The sequence below is a fragment of the Lepidochelys kempii genome, chromosome 3 (genome assembly GCF_965140285.1).
Source record: "Lepidochelys kempii isolate rLepKem1 chromosome 3, rLepKem1.hap1, whole genome shotgun sequence".
Taxonomy (NCBI): Eukaryota; Metazoa; Chordata; order Testudines; family Cheloniidae; genus Lepidochelys; species Lepidochelys kempii.
The window spans coordinates 83,019,419-83,033,841 of record NC_136382.1 but is presented as its reverse complement, the minus strand read 5'-3'; the positions used below and the strand labels follow the sequence as shown (position 1 = coordinate 83,033,841).

The 14,423-nt window shown below is 41.2% G+C and overlaps 1 protein-coding gene across 1 annotated transcript in view; it reads left to right on the top strand.

The window, feature by feature from the left end:
• The window catches only part of PDSS2 (decaprenyl diphosphate synthase subunit 2), a 195,629-nt gene that overhangs the window by 119,834 nt on the left and 61,372 nt on the right, over positions 1 to 14,423 (top strand). Inside the window, exon 3 of the mRNA XM_073336930.2 lies at positions 11,781 to 11,979. Coding sequence (XP_073193031.1) covers positions 11,781 to 11,979 — 199 coding nt within the window. The remainder of the gene's footprint in view (positions 1 to 11,780; positions 11,980 to 14,423) is intronic.

Below are 14,423 nucleotides of genomic sequence, written 5' to 3'. Positions count from 1 at the left end.
CAGACAGGCCTAAGGACAAACAACTAGATTTACTATAAGCAACACCGAAGAAGTGAGTGGTGGATTTTGCAAAAGGATTTCAATGTGGACAGGGTAGGGGTGTTGTAAGTGAATTTAGGGAGTTCTGTTCCCTGTTTATGGTACTCATGGAAGAAGGTGTAGGGGTTATTGTGTGAGAATGTGATAAACCGGCAGGTGATGTTGGGGATGTTAGCTGAGCAGAGGGAATGGGAGGCAATGCAAAGCTTGACAAAGGAAGGATAAGTATACAGGGGGCATATTTATGTACAGCTTTGAAGGTGGTGATAAAGTTTACATTTGTTATATCTCATGGGAAGCCAAAGGAGGCATTCATAGAGGAGACATATTTGATCAGGCTGACAGGGCAGGAAATTGACAGCAGCATTTTATATGGACTGAAGGGGCACAGTGTGTATTTGGGAGGCCATAGAGGAGGTTGCGATATAATGAGGGCCTGAACCATTGTCTGTGGGGATGAAAAGAAAGGGCTGATCTTAGAGATACTGAGGAGGAAGCAGGATCTGAAAGTGGCCTAGATATGTGGGGCAAAGGAGAGGGAGGAATCAAAAATGTCACTCAGGTTGCAGGCCTGAATATCGTAGAGGGTGGTGGTTTCAAAAGTGATAAAGTAGGACAGTGGTTTTGATCACATTCAGTGTAAAGTGACAAGACATCCAAGAAATATCAGAGAGACGAACTGAGATGAGGGATTGGGTGGAAGGAGACAGTTTAGTGGTGGAGAGAGAGATTTGTAAATCATCAGCATGCAGATAATCGCTGAAGCTGTGTGAGCTGAAGAGATCATCTAAGCACCTGGTGTAAAGATTGATTACCAGAGTGTCAAGGACAGAGCCTTGGAGAACCTCAACAGAGAGTGGGGAAGGAGGAGGGCCCACTGAAAGAGATGCTGAAAGTGCAGTTGGAGAGGAAAACCAGGAGAGGATGATATTTTCAAAGCCCAGTGAGGATAGGGAGAGAAGAGGATGTAAAAAAGAAGGGAAAGGTTAATAGTATCTAAAGCAGCAGAGAAGTTGGGGAGGATGAGGATAGAGACAAGACCCTGAGATTTGGTCAGAAAGAGGTCATTATAGACTCTGGTGAGAGTATTTTCATTAGAACGGAAATGTCAGAAGCCATAGTGGAAGGACTACAAGACAGAGTTGGAAGAGAAGTTTGAGTAGCAGCCGTGTTAGTCTGAATCTGCAAAAGGAACAGGAGTACTTGTGGCACCTTAGGCCTTGTCTACACTATGAAATTACTCCAATTTTACAGAAGTTGATTTTTGGGAACAGATTGTATAAAGTCGAGTGCATGCGTCCACACTAAGCACATTAATTTGGCGGTGTGCGTCCACAGCACCGTGGCAAGCGTCAACATTGCGAGCGGTGCACTGTGGGTAGCTGTCCCACAGTTCCCGCAGTCCCCGCAGTCCCCGCTGCCCATTGGAATTGTGGGCTGAGTTCCCAATGCCTGATGGGGCTAAAAATTTGTCGCGTGTGGTTATGGGTAAATGTAGTCAGTCAACCCTCCTTCTGTGAAAGCAACGGCAGACAATCATTTCACGCCCTTTTCCCTGGATTGTCTGAGCAGAAGCCATAGCATGGCAAGCATGGAGCCCGTTCAGCTCTCTACAGCAGTTATGACCATTGTAAACACCACATGCAGTGCAGTTTATGCAGAACCTGAAAAACCAGGCGAGGAGATGACGGCAGTGCGATGACGAGAGTGATGAGGACAGGGACACAGATTTCTCTAAAACTGCGGTCCCCGGCAATTTGGAGATCATGGTGTTAATGGGGCAGGCTCATGCCGTGGAACGCTGATTCTGGGCCCGGAAAACCAGCACAGACTGGTGGGACCACATAGTGTTGCAGGTTTGGGATGATTCCCAGTGGCTCCGAAACTTTCTCGGCATAAGGGCACTTCCATAGAACTTTGTGACTTGCTTTCCCCTACCCTGAAGCGCAAGAATACGCTTGTATTGAGAGCAGCCCTCACAGTTGAGAAGCAAGTGGCAATAGCTCTGTAGAAGCTTGCAATACCAGACAGCTACTGGTCAGTCAGAAATCAATTTGGAGTGGGCAGATCTACTGTGGGGGCTGCTGTGATCCAAGTAGCCAACGCAATCAAAGATCTGCTGATATCAAGGGTAGTGACTCTGGGAAACATGTAGGTCATAGTGGATGGCTTTGCTGCAATGGGATTCCCTAACTGTGGTGGGGCGATAGACGGAACACATATCCCTATCTTGGGACTGGACCACCTTGGCAGCCAGTATATAAACCACAAGGGGTACTTTTCTATGGTGCTGCAAGCACTGGTGGATCACGAGGGACTTTTCACCAACATCGGCATGGGATGGCCAGGAAAGGTTCAGGAACTCTGGTCTGTTTAAATGGCTGCAGGAAAGGATTTACTTCCCAGACCAGAAAATAACTGTTGGGGATGTTGAAATGCCTTGAGGATTTATCCTTGGGGACCCAGCCTACCCCTTAATGCCTTGGCTCATGAAGCTGTACACAGGCACCCTGGACGGTAGTCAGGAGCTGTTCAACTATAGGTTGAGCCAGTGCAGAATGGTGGTAGTGTGTACATTTAGACTTTTAAAGGGTAGCTGGCGCAGTTTACTGACTCGCTCAGACCTCAGTGTCAAAGTTTGACTCAGACTCACAATTTATCAGACCACTCTGTTTTATTAGCAAAGCTGCTCTGCTAATACATTTAGAAGTGAGCCCCCTGAGTGGGGCTTGTGTCTCTTAATTTATACAGTTTTTGGAGAACAAGTTAGAGAAGTTACAGACAAAAGAAGAAAAAAGACTTTAGTCACCACCCTTCGAGATCCCTGAGACCAGTCACGTATCTTCAATTACCTGCCACCCTTAACAATCTCCTTTAACAGCTTCCAGTTAACTTAACTAATTGCCCTTCACACCTTCCATTCTGATGCCTGCTTCTTAGACATGCTGGCTCTATCTTAATTGCTTCTCCATTCAAAAGCTAACTGTCCCTACATGTGCTCAGATACTTTGTAACATGTTTTGGCATGCCCTCTCATATACTATGTATCCAGCATGTCCCCTTGTACAACGCTATACTTATACAATGTTATACTTCCACATCAGCGAAACCAATATTCCCATTGTTATTACTGCTTGCTGTGCGCTCCACAATCTCTGTGAGAGTAAGGGGGAGACATTTATGGCGGGGGTCAGAGGTTGAGGCAAATCGCCTGGCCGCTGAATACATGCAGCCAGACACCAGGTGATTAGAAGAGCACCGCAGGAAGCGCTGCGCATCAGAGAAGCTTTGAAAACCAGTTTCATGACTGGCCAGGATACCGTGTGACACTTCTGTTTGTTTCTCCTTGATGAAAACCCGCCCTCTTGGTTGACTCTAATTCCCTGTAAGCCACCCTCTCTCCCCACTTTGATCACAGCTTGCTTGCAAAGGAAATAAAGTCACTATCGTTTAAAAACCATATATTCTTTATTAATTGATTATAAAATAGGGAGATAACTCACAAGGTAGCCTGGGTGGGGTGGGAGGAGGGTAGGAGGGAAGGAAAAGGCCACTTCAAAACTTACTGAATGACAGCCTTCTGTTGTTTGGGCTGTCCACTGGGGTGGAGTGGTTGGGTGCCTGGAGCCTCCCTGCCCCGCGTTCTTGAGCGTGTGGGTGAGGAGGCTATGGAACTTGGGGAGGAGGGAGGGCAGTTAAACAGGGGCTGCAGTGGCAGTCTGTGATCCTGCTGCTGTTCCTGAACCTCCACCAGATATCGGAGCATGTCTGTTTGATCCCGCAGTAGCCCCAGCGTTGCATCCTGCCTCCTCTGATCCTCCTGCCATCACCTCTCATCTCGATCGTCCCTCCTGTCCTCACATTCATTGGCCGCTTTCCTGTACTGTGCTACTGTGTCCCTCCACACATTCTGCTGAGCTCTGTCAGTGCTGGACGACTGCATGAGCTCAGACAGCATTTCATCACATGTGCGTTTTTTTCGCTGCCTTATCTGAGATAGCCTTTGGGATGGAGGAGGGAGGCTTGAAATATTTGCAGCTGCAGGAGGGACAAAAGGGAGTGAAGTATTAAAGATACATTTTACAGAACAATGGCTATACTCGTTCATGGTGAACAACACTATTCACATTACATAGCACGTGTGACTTCGGTACAAGGTCGCATTTTGCATCTTATATTGAGTGCCTGCTGCTTTGGTGTTAGAGATCACACACGCAGTGCCGGGCAACAGAATTCAGCTTGCAGGTGGCCATGGTAAGCCAGAGTCTTTCGGCTTCTGCAACTTTCATAACAGTAGCGCTCTCCTTTCCCAATGCCAAGCAAAGCCCGTTGAGTTGGCCATTTAGTGCTTCAGTTTTCGTGTTAAAGTACAGCAGCAGAAACCAAACTAACCCCCCCCCCCACCCCATCCAATTCTCTGGGATGATCACTTTACCACTCCCCCCCACCATGTGGCTGGTATCAGGGAAGATCACTGCTAGCCAAACGTGAACAGCTCAGCTTGGCTAACTGCTTGGCTAACTGCGGGGAGGATTTCTTTTCAGCCACAGGCAAACAGCCCACTAGGAACGGCCACCTCTGAATGTCCTCTTAATTAAATTCTCGTATTTCAACCAGGTAACCATGAATGATATCACTCTCCTGAGGATAACACAGAGATAAAGAACGGATGTTGCTTGAATGCCAGCAAACACCAGGACTATACGCTGCCAGGCTTTGTCATGCAGTGATATCAGATTACTTGCTACTAGCATGGTGTGGTAAAGTGTCCTACCATGGAGGACCGAATAAGGCTTCTGTCCCCAGAAGCCTTCTGCAAAGGCTTTTAGAGTACCTTCAGGAGACCTTCTTGGAGATGTCCCTAGAGGATTTCTGCTCCATCCCCAGACACATTAACAGACTTTTCCAGTAGCTGTACTGGCTACGAATGCATCCCAAGTCCTCAGGGCAAATTAATCATTAAACCTTGCTTTTAAAACATGAGGTCCCTTCTCCGGCTTGGTTGGGTTGGGAGGGTATTTCAGTCAGGGTGATAAAAAGATCCTGGCTGTCGGGGAGAACCGTGTGCTGTGTGTTCTCCTCAAGCTCGTCGTCCTCCTCCTCATCTTCGCCGTCTGCAAAATCCTTGGGCATGGTGGAGAGTACCCCATCATCGGAGTCCACAAACACGGGTGGGGTACTGGTGGCAGCCCCACCTAGAATTGCATGCAGCTCAGCGTAGAAGCGGCATGTCTGGGGCTCTGTTCCGGAGCATCCATTTGATTCTTTGGTTTTCTGGTATGCTTGTCTGAGCTCCTTAAGTTTCACGCAGCACTGTGTTGCGTCCCTGCTGTAGCCTCTGTCCATCATGGCCTTGGAGATTTTTTTAAATGTTTTGGCATTTCATCTTTTGGAACATAGTTCTGATAGCACGGATTCGTCTCCCCATACAACGATCAGATCCAGTACCTCCCGTTTGGTCCATGCTGGAGCTCTTTTTCGCTACTGGGACTTCATGGTTACCTGTGCTGATGAGCGCACCTGGCCAAACAGGAAATGAGATTCAAAAGTTCCCGGGGCTTTTCCTGTACACCTGGCCAGTGCATCGGAGTTCAGAGTGCTCAAGAGCAGTCACAATTGTGCACTGTGGGATAGTTCCTGGAGGCCAATACCGTTGAATTGTGTCCACACTAACCATAATTCAAAACGGCGATGTCGATTTCAGCACTAATCCCCTCCTCAGGGAGGAGTACAGAAATCGATTTTAAGAGCCCTTTATGTCAACAAAAATGGCTTTGTTGTGCGGACCGGTGCAGGGTTAATTCGATTTAACGCTGCTAAATTCGACATAAACTCGTAGTGTAGACCAGGCCTCAGAGACTAACAAATTTATTAGAGCACAAGCTTTCGTGGGCTACAGCCCACTTCATCGGATGCATATAACAAATACATTTTTTAGTCTCTAAGGTGCCACAAGTACTCCTGTTCTTTTTAGTTGGAAGAGAAGAATATCAGTTGACCGCACATTCCAACAATAGCAGCAGCAAGGATAGGGAATCCCCTACTCTATTTGCTTCAGTGGGATGATTCAAAGCTTAGTCAGTTTACGTTTTGATGGCTATTTGGTTTGCATTAAGCAGGAGCACTTTTTAATATATTTTTTTAAGTAGTGGGGAGAGAGCAGGGAAAAATATATTGAAATATGCTTAGTATGGTGATCTGTGCCCTTTGGCAGGGGAAAAACAGCAATGTTCCTGTTTTTGTGGCCTGTCCTGGGGTCCCTGTCACTTTATTTAAAAAGAAGAAAACAAAAATTAAACATGGATCTGTTCAAAATAGTAAAGTTTTGGTTTAGCTAACCCCATGTAATTGACTGCAGACTCACTGAGCAAATATATATCACATTTGACCACCCCTGTCTCTTACCAATTCCTCCTAGTGAGGTCTTCCAACCCATGCCCAAATTATTGTACCAGATCTCTCCCCGCAAATGGAGTCCTGTCCGCATAAAGTTAGAAATACCTTCTGATACCACACAGTTCTGTACATGGAAAGCTAGCGGCAGAGTAGATGCATTAAAATCAAAGCAATTTTAAATCACCCATTTTAATCATTATTTAAATCAGCAAGTCAGAAACCTTGATTTAAATCATAGATTTAAATTATAATTTGCGTTTTTTCTTGTAGTTATTTGCCAAAAGAAAGATAGATTGATTCTCATTAGTAACAATTAAAATATGTTGATTTACAACTAACTGTATCCTTTAGGTTAAATTTGGTGCTACTTTTTGCTAACCAGGAGGATGCACTCTAACTATACACATTTTATTTAAGCAATTACGTAGCTTAATTTACATTTATTTGTATTCTTAATTTTTCCACTTCTATTATGTTAGAAAATGATGAATGATGCATTTCTTATTTACTAGATGATTAATTTTTTACTTGTAATTTGTGTCAAGTGCTATTAGATGGATCTTCATATTCAATTACAAATGCACAAAAAAGAGCATTTTATATTTTTATTAAATACAACTACCTTAAAAGTTTTAAATACATAAGAATTTATCAAAAAGTTCATCAAAAGATGTTTTGCATTTAAAATTACCTGAGTTATTAAACAAAAGAAGTATTACGTGTACTTCTGGTCACCATGTCCTTCAAGATTTTAGAATTGCCCGTAGCTCTCATCCTCATATATCTAGTTTTTATTCATAGCTTGGGAGAGGAAAACAAGCTTTCCTGCTTTTTCAATTCCCATCCATAACAATACATGGGTGCTTAACGTTTGAATGAACTAGTCATCGAACTGAATTAGTTGAATGAGCTGAAATGAAGAAAATATCTGTGCCCCTGCAGAAGAGGCTACTGCTGTTGAAAACAGGTTTAGTACTTCAACAAGCTCTGTTTACAGTGCTTAGCCAGTGACTTCCACCAGTTCAATGGTTTCAATTTCTTTAAAATTTGGCAGCAAATATATACTGCTTAATCATTTTTTTTTTTTTGCATTTAATACAAATGATCTAAATATAATAAATGTAGGCCTTAACATAAGTAGTCAGTTTCAAATTTAATTTTAAATGTTTTTTTTAATTGTATCAATTTAAATAAAAATCTGATTTAAATTTTAAAAATCGGATTTCTTTTTAAAGTGATTGATTTAGGAAAAAAAAAAAAGGGTGCAGTAGTTGCTGAATCAGCCTGAGTGGATAGTCATGCTGCTTCCCATCTGCGTTGCCACAAACCAGGTGAGCATCAGATTGTGGCAGGGTATAGGAGGACAAAAATGGTGGAGCATGTGGGGCTCAAGGAAGAGGGGAAACAAAGGACTGAAAGAATGAATGTAGCTGGTAGTATAGGGGGTCAAGCAGGTTGAGAGCCGAAGAAGGCAGAGGAAAGGGGAAGTAGACTGAAAGAGCGCAGAAGGAATGATAAGAAGAGACTCTGAAAAGGGAAGTGACACACATAATATGTTGCCCAGCCCATTCCCACAGCTGCCAGAACACTCCCACACATGCTTACCTGACTCCAACCATAACTAGCCCCAAAATGGGTGTCCTGGTGTTTTACTTTGCAATTGCATCTGCCCACCCACCCACATGGCCCCCATTATTGTAGTATCTGAACCCCTCACAACCTTTAATGTATTTATCCTCACAACACCCCTGTGAGAAAAGGAGGTGCTTTTATCCCCATTTTACAAATGGGGAACTGAGGGACAGAGAGATTATGTGACTTGCCCATGGGCATACAGGAAGGCTGTGGTGCAGCAGGGAATTGAACACAGACTAGAAACCACTGGAGCATCCTTCCTCTCATCTGGTCACTGTAACTGTTAAGTTTGCACAGAGATGGCTAGACACGTGGTACTGGTTCTTCTTGTTTCCAATGGCTACTTTTCATTACAGACTGCTAAAAATACATTGGAAAGTCAATGGAAGTCACCAGTGCTCGGCATCTCTGATGATTACTTGACCTTTACTTAGGAATCAAACTTTAAGTAATCTGTTTTGAGAATTTTGGCCACTAAAATACTGTCATATTATTACCTTTCTCCATAAGCAGTCGTCGTAGCTGTCCTCGCTATGTCCTATGAGCTTGAGTGGGAGGTGGACTGCACATTCATAAATAGGAGGGGAAAGTGGTCAGTGTAATCATGAATGGGAGTAGCAGTGATTCCTGAGCAATCATTTTATTAAGATGTGGTCCACGTAATAGTGCAAATATGAGAATCTCTGTCATAAACCCAAGTTTCCATAAGATCACACATAAGTATCTTTATTTTTATTTGGATTCACGGGAGAACGAATCAGAAATCTAAACTTAGTTCAGTTCATTGATCAAGATGGAATATTATACAGTTGATATATATTTGGTACTGCCTTAATATGTATTGTTATGGATGAGACTTAAATGATAGTTCTTCACTAAGTAATGCTGTAGGATGGGTATTGTTGTAAATGTTATTGTCGGGGCTCTCTGCATTTTGTTAAGGGCTCTTTCGAAAAGGATAAATCTAAATATATAAATAAATAAGCTCTTTGGGGGGCAGGGACCATCTTTTTGATGTGTTTGTACAGTGCCTAGCACAATGGGCTTCTGGGTACTACCACAATAAAAATTAATAAAATAAATGAAATTTACTTTATTTTAAAAAATCTCCTAGGTTGATGGCTTCTGCAACAAGTTTGACAGCAGAGAAATTTTAGAGCCAAGTTGTAACTCCCCAAAGAGAAAGATAAATTGGTGGAAAATAGTACATTGGTTAGAAGATAAGTAATAGACTTTCTGTACAAGAGGACCTCTGATAATTTCCCCAAATTATGTGTATAACATGGTACTCATGAGAGCATGAATACTGTTTGGAGAGCAAACTGAATACAGAAAATAAAATGAAAAAAAAAATCCAAATACTGAGCATTTGAAAAGTATGACACTGATGTATTTATGCAACCTTTTCATGGAGAGCAGTGCTGAAGTCAAAGAGGGGACTTTGGTTTCCTTCATTAAAAGCTTATTAAATGAAGAAATAGGACAGTCGTCGTTTTGCTTCAATAGTTGGGGGTCAGAGAGGTGGGTCTGATCTCCTCAGAATATTAATGTCTGCCTTCAGCTGCGGGAAATGAGCCGTCACTTGAGTTAGCTGCAGCTTTATGTGCTCGTCACTAGGGATCCCCATATGTCCTGGGATCTTCAGCAGTCGGAAATGGCAGAACTCTCTTGTAGAGAGCAGAGGGCTCTCATTAGTATTCATAACAGGTAGCTCAGCTCAATCTGCCCAGAGCAAGTCTGTTTAATGTTGATCAGCTGTCCATCTGATAAATTGAATTGATATGGACATTTCCTCCAAGGGCTGCCCTGACAATGACAGCAGGAACATCGGGATGTCTTATTAGTCTTTTTTTTTATCAGTGCTTGAAATATTGTTAACCCTTTGGTATACCCAAGGCTAGAATATGTACAGTACGTTGTCATTCGTGTGGCTATGTATACAGAAAGATTTTCTCCCCTGCCTCTTTGAGAAACAATGTCAGGCTTGAAGTTTGTTGCCTAAATGGTGAATGCTTTGCCCCCTGCTGTGTCTCTCAAAAGTAACACTTCCCTGCATGAAGCAAAATAGTGAATAATAAATAATGTAATCTTTTAAAACCGTTTAACTGAATAATTTTTGTTCTATGGTAATAAATATAATGGAAGCCTCAGTTCACCTCCCCCCGTCACTCTACTTTCTCTCCTGCTGTTATGCTGCAGCAGAAATCTAACCTAAACATGGATCAGTATGGGTGGGTGGGGTAATTTATTTACAGAATAAAGCGGTGCTGAACCCCTTTCCTTGGGAATAAGTATGGAGAACCTAATAGGGCTCTGTGCAGGGTTACAGTTTAATTTTATGTTTGGTATCTAAGGCCTTGATCCTGCAAACACTTGAATACATACATAACTTTATTCATGTGAGTTGTTTTCACTGGCATCAGTGAAACTACTTAAGTAAGTAAAGTTGTGATTGTGCTTCCTAAATTTGCAAGATTAGGGCCAAAATATACCAATTTCATGAATTGCAAACTGTGAAATTAACAAAGTGGTTTACTGCTTTGCTACTTGAATGGTATTCTTCTTTCTCTCTTGCTTGCATTCAGTAGTTGTGCCTGCTTCATGTGTAGTGATTCTAGAATAGGCTCAGGTGTCTGGTCTCCTTGAAATCAGATTAATTGCCAAACATGACCACTTCAGAAAAAAAAATCCTTTTATCCTCTTCTTTTTATTTCATATTTCAACCTAGAAGGTCAGGTAAGCACCCTCTGAAAGAGAGGCAGGTGCCACTGCTGTTCATAGATTGCCAACCCTTAGCCAGTAAACAAAGTGTAATTTTCTCCTTTCTGTGGGCTGACTTGGATATGTGAACAGCTTCCCCTGAACATTCCTTACACTCTGATATTGGTCCACCAAATTTAACATTATTTTGTTCTTACAGCTATTACATCATTTCTCCTTCTGCAAAATTGAAAAGTGCCATAGAAAGGGGAGCCATATAGAAAGAGAAGATAGTTCTTTTTCCGTGCAGGGATTGGCGCCTCCTATATTGAGCTCATTAGAATACATCAGAATAAGAACTTGACACACAAAATTATCCAAGTAAAATTTAATCTACCATTGTGCTGCACAGAGCAATTTAGATAATCTCCACAATTTCTACTTAGATAAACTTAGTTTCATCATCAAATGTCATTTGCCCACTGCTTGTCCATTAGAAAATCTGGCCCCACTATTGAAATGTGTGGAGGTATCCTACTATTAATCCCCCTCCCCTAGTCAAGGAAGCAGTCATTTATTGCAGCACTTTTCTAATGCTCAGCTAGTTTTTAATCCAATCCTGACCTCTCATTCCCTCACCACTATGAGCACCCTATGGTTGGTTTCCTTAATAGTTTCTTTTAAGAGACATTGTCAAAATCTTTAAAAATATATAAAAAAAAATGTTGACTGGTTACCTGTTTGAATTTTTGAGAAAGTTGTTAAAATAAAACTGGGAGGAAGATTTTTTCCCTTTAGAAGCTGTGAGGATTTGACCCCATCATGCTATTACTTGCCCAGGTGATATCATACTCTAATTACTGCTTGTGAACTGCGATTTCTAAAGATCTATGGTGAAACAACAATTATAAAACATTCTTGTGTAGATGAGGAACTGTAGAATGGCTTTTTATCAAAAATCTGCATTGTGTTTGTGGCTTCAAAAATAAATCTCTTATCTTTGCTTTAAGTCAAAGAAGTCTGGCAGAGATTACAGAGCTGATCCACACTGCCTTTCTGGTGCATCGTGGGATAGTAAACATTGGCGAGCTGAAGTCCTGTGATGGCCTACTGAAGGACATGCAGTTTGGAAATAAAATAGCTGTCCTGAGTGGAGACTTTCTTCTAGCAAATGCTTGCACAAGCTTAGCTCAACTACAGAATACTAAGGTAAAAAATGGGTTTCAGAGTAGCAGCCGTGTTAGTCTGTATTCGCAAAAAGAAAAGGAGTACTAGTGGCACCTTAGAGATTAACCAATTTATTTGGTTAATCTCTAAGGTGCCACTAGTACTCCTTTTCTTTTTAAGGTAAAAAATGTTTCTACTACTCTAATAAGTAACAGCTCTGGTTGTTAACCACTGAACAGATAAGTCTGAATTGGGACATCCTTTCACTGTAAAAATGGGCACAATTCTATTATATATGCAGATGGATTGACAGCTGGATATTGCTCCAGGTACATCTACCACAATATTACAGAAATGTTACCACAGCTAACGTTTTAGTATCTCTTCTGAAGCAGTGATGCCATAGATAGTAGTGGATTAAAAGACAGGCTGGTGAATTAACATATATATGCTGCTGTGTCTTCAAGACATGTAGTACAGTACATCTCTGGCAACCTGCCAGGTGAAGTTCAAAACATATTTAGTTGATTATTTAGTTTTATATTGTGCTTTTTTTTTTTTTTTTGAGGGAAGAATGGATTCTGTTTGTTTTACATTTCGAGGATTCTTCGGGATCTTTCAGTTTTTGTCTGCACAGGTGTGATTTGCCTTTTTGCTATTAGTAAAATTTTGTTAGTCATCCAGACAGCTTTGGGCATGGAATGCCCTATGAACAAAAATGCATTATCATTTTAAAAGACAACTGCAGTCATTTTGCTCAGCCCAGCTGTCTGAAAGTTTACAAGATAGGAGGTGTTTGTCATTGTGAATAAACTGGGATGTGTGTGTATATGTACGTATATATGTGTGTGTGTGTGAGAGAAAAGGATATATTTATGCACTAGGTAAAAACCAGTACTATCACATGGGTGTAATTCATAAAGGGTGTGGGGGGAATGGCTGAGAACATAAAAATTGTATATAACAGACTGTGAATCCCAGTGATGATTGAACTTGGTGATATGCTAAACAAAAAGAGTTCTCAACCATGTTATCAGGCTGTTTGGAGTAGCTCATGAACGTGAGTGCCAACTTCAGGGCAGACTGTTACAAACCAGGGCACAACCCTCTCCCAAGTACCCGTGGCACCCCCAGCACCCTGTCTCAGAGTACCCAAGTTTTAGTTAGGGGTATATAGTACAAGTCATAGACAGATCACGGTCCGTTAATTTTTGTTTACTGCCCGTGACCTGTCCATGACTTTTACTAAATATACCTGTGACTAAAACATACCCTTAGTTATAAGTAAGATTAACAGATGCAACAACTCTCAAGCGTTTCATAAAGTCTAAACACTAAACACATTTTTATAAATCTAATACCTATTTTAACAATACTATTGCATAAGTGAGCCAGACTGGTTTGCAGCTATGCATTTGTCAGTGTTCAGTGAGGCGTGGGGCCTTGGCATAAGCTGGCAACTGGTCTGTCAGCATCACGTCCTTCTAGTTGCTTCACACTGACTCAACAGACATTTTAGGCTTCAGAGTGACAATCATGGAATCTTACTATATAGGTACACAAGAAAGTATAATCTATCTGTCCACTATTGTGTATAATAAAAATGTATATCTTATATAAAATATTTCCACAATGTTAAGTTATAATAACATTTGCTATTTCTGAGCCTGATTTTGTTCTGTTTAGCGTCTTATTCTGCAGCTTCTACATACCCATGGTATCTGAATGTGTATGGTACTTGACTGATATCATTTGTCACACTAGATGAGCTCAATATAAGAGAAAGGAAATCAACTTCCAACTTGCTTGACTAATGGTTTAAATTATCTGAGGAAAAAAATGTGATATTAAATCTTCAAAAAATATTTTCTTTAACCTTTACAGTGTTTTTTATTATTTAAACTATTACATAAATCCGTTTAGAAACTGATTTAACATGAACATGATTATACTAGTTTTGTATCTATTAAGGATTAATTCTTCAGCATTTCAGGAGATCCTGGATGAGGTCCTCACTGCAAATCAAAGGAAAATTTAACCTTAAATAAACCTAGGTTTTAACTCAAACTGAGGGAAAACTTTGAGAAAATAATAAATCATTACGCATACCAGCAATAAAGTATAGTCCCTTAAGATTTGCCAGGAATCAAACCTACTGTAAATTGAAGCACAAATACCAAAGAGATGCTTTATTTTTCAAGCAATCCTTATACTGCACATCTGAAAATTCTGCCAAAACATTTTAACACTTTTTTCATTTATCTGACATCTAAATAGTGTCATAGCTTCTACATGCTATAAGTAGGATACCACCATGGAAATTGATTGATTGATTTACTAAATTATTCTCTCATTCTTCTATCCCTACTGGAAAAGTTAGAAAATTTTAAGACAAGCTATAGAAATATCTTGACATGTGCCATGACTTAAACATACCGCATTTATTCTTTTGAAAGGGGTTAATTTTCAGTTCTGTGCAACTATTT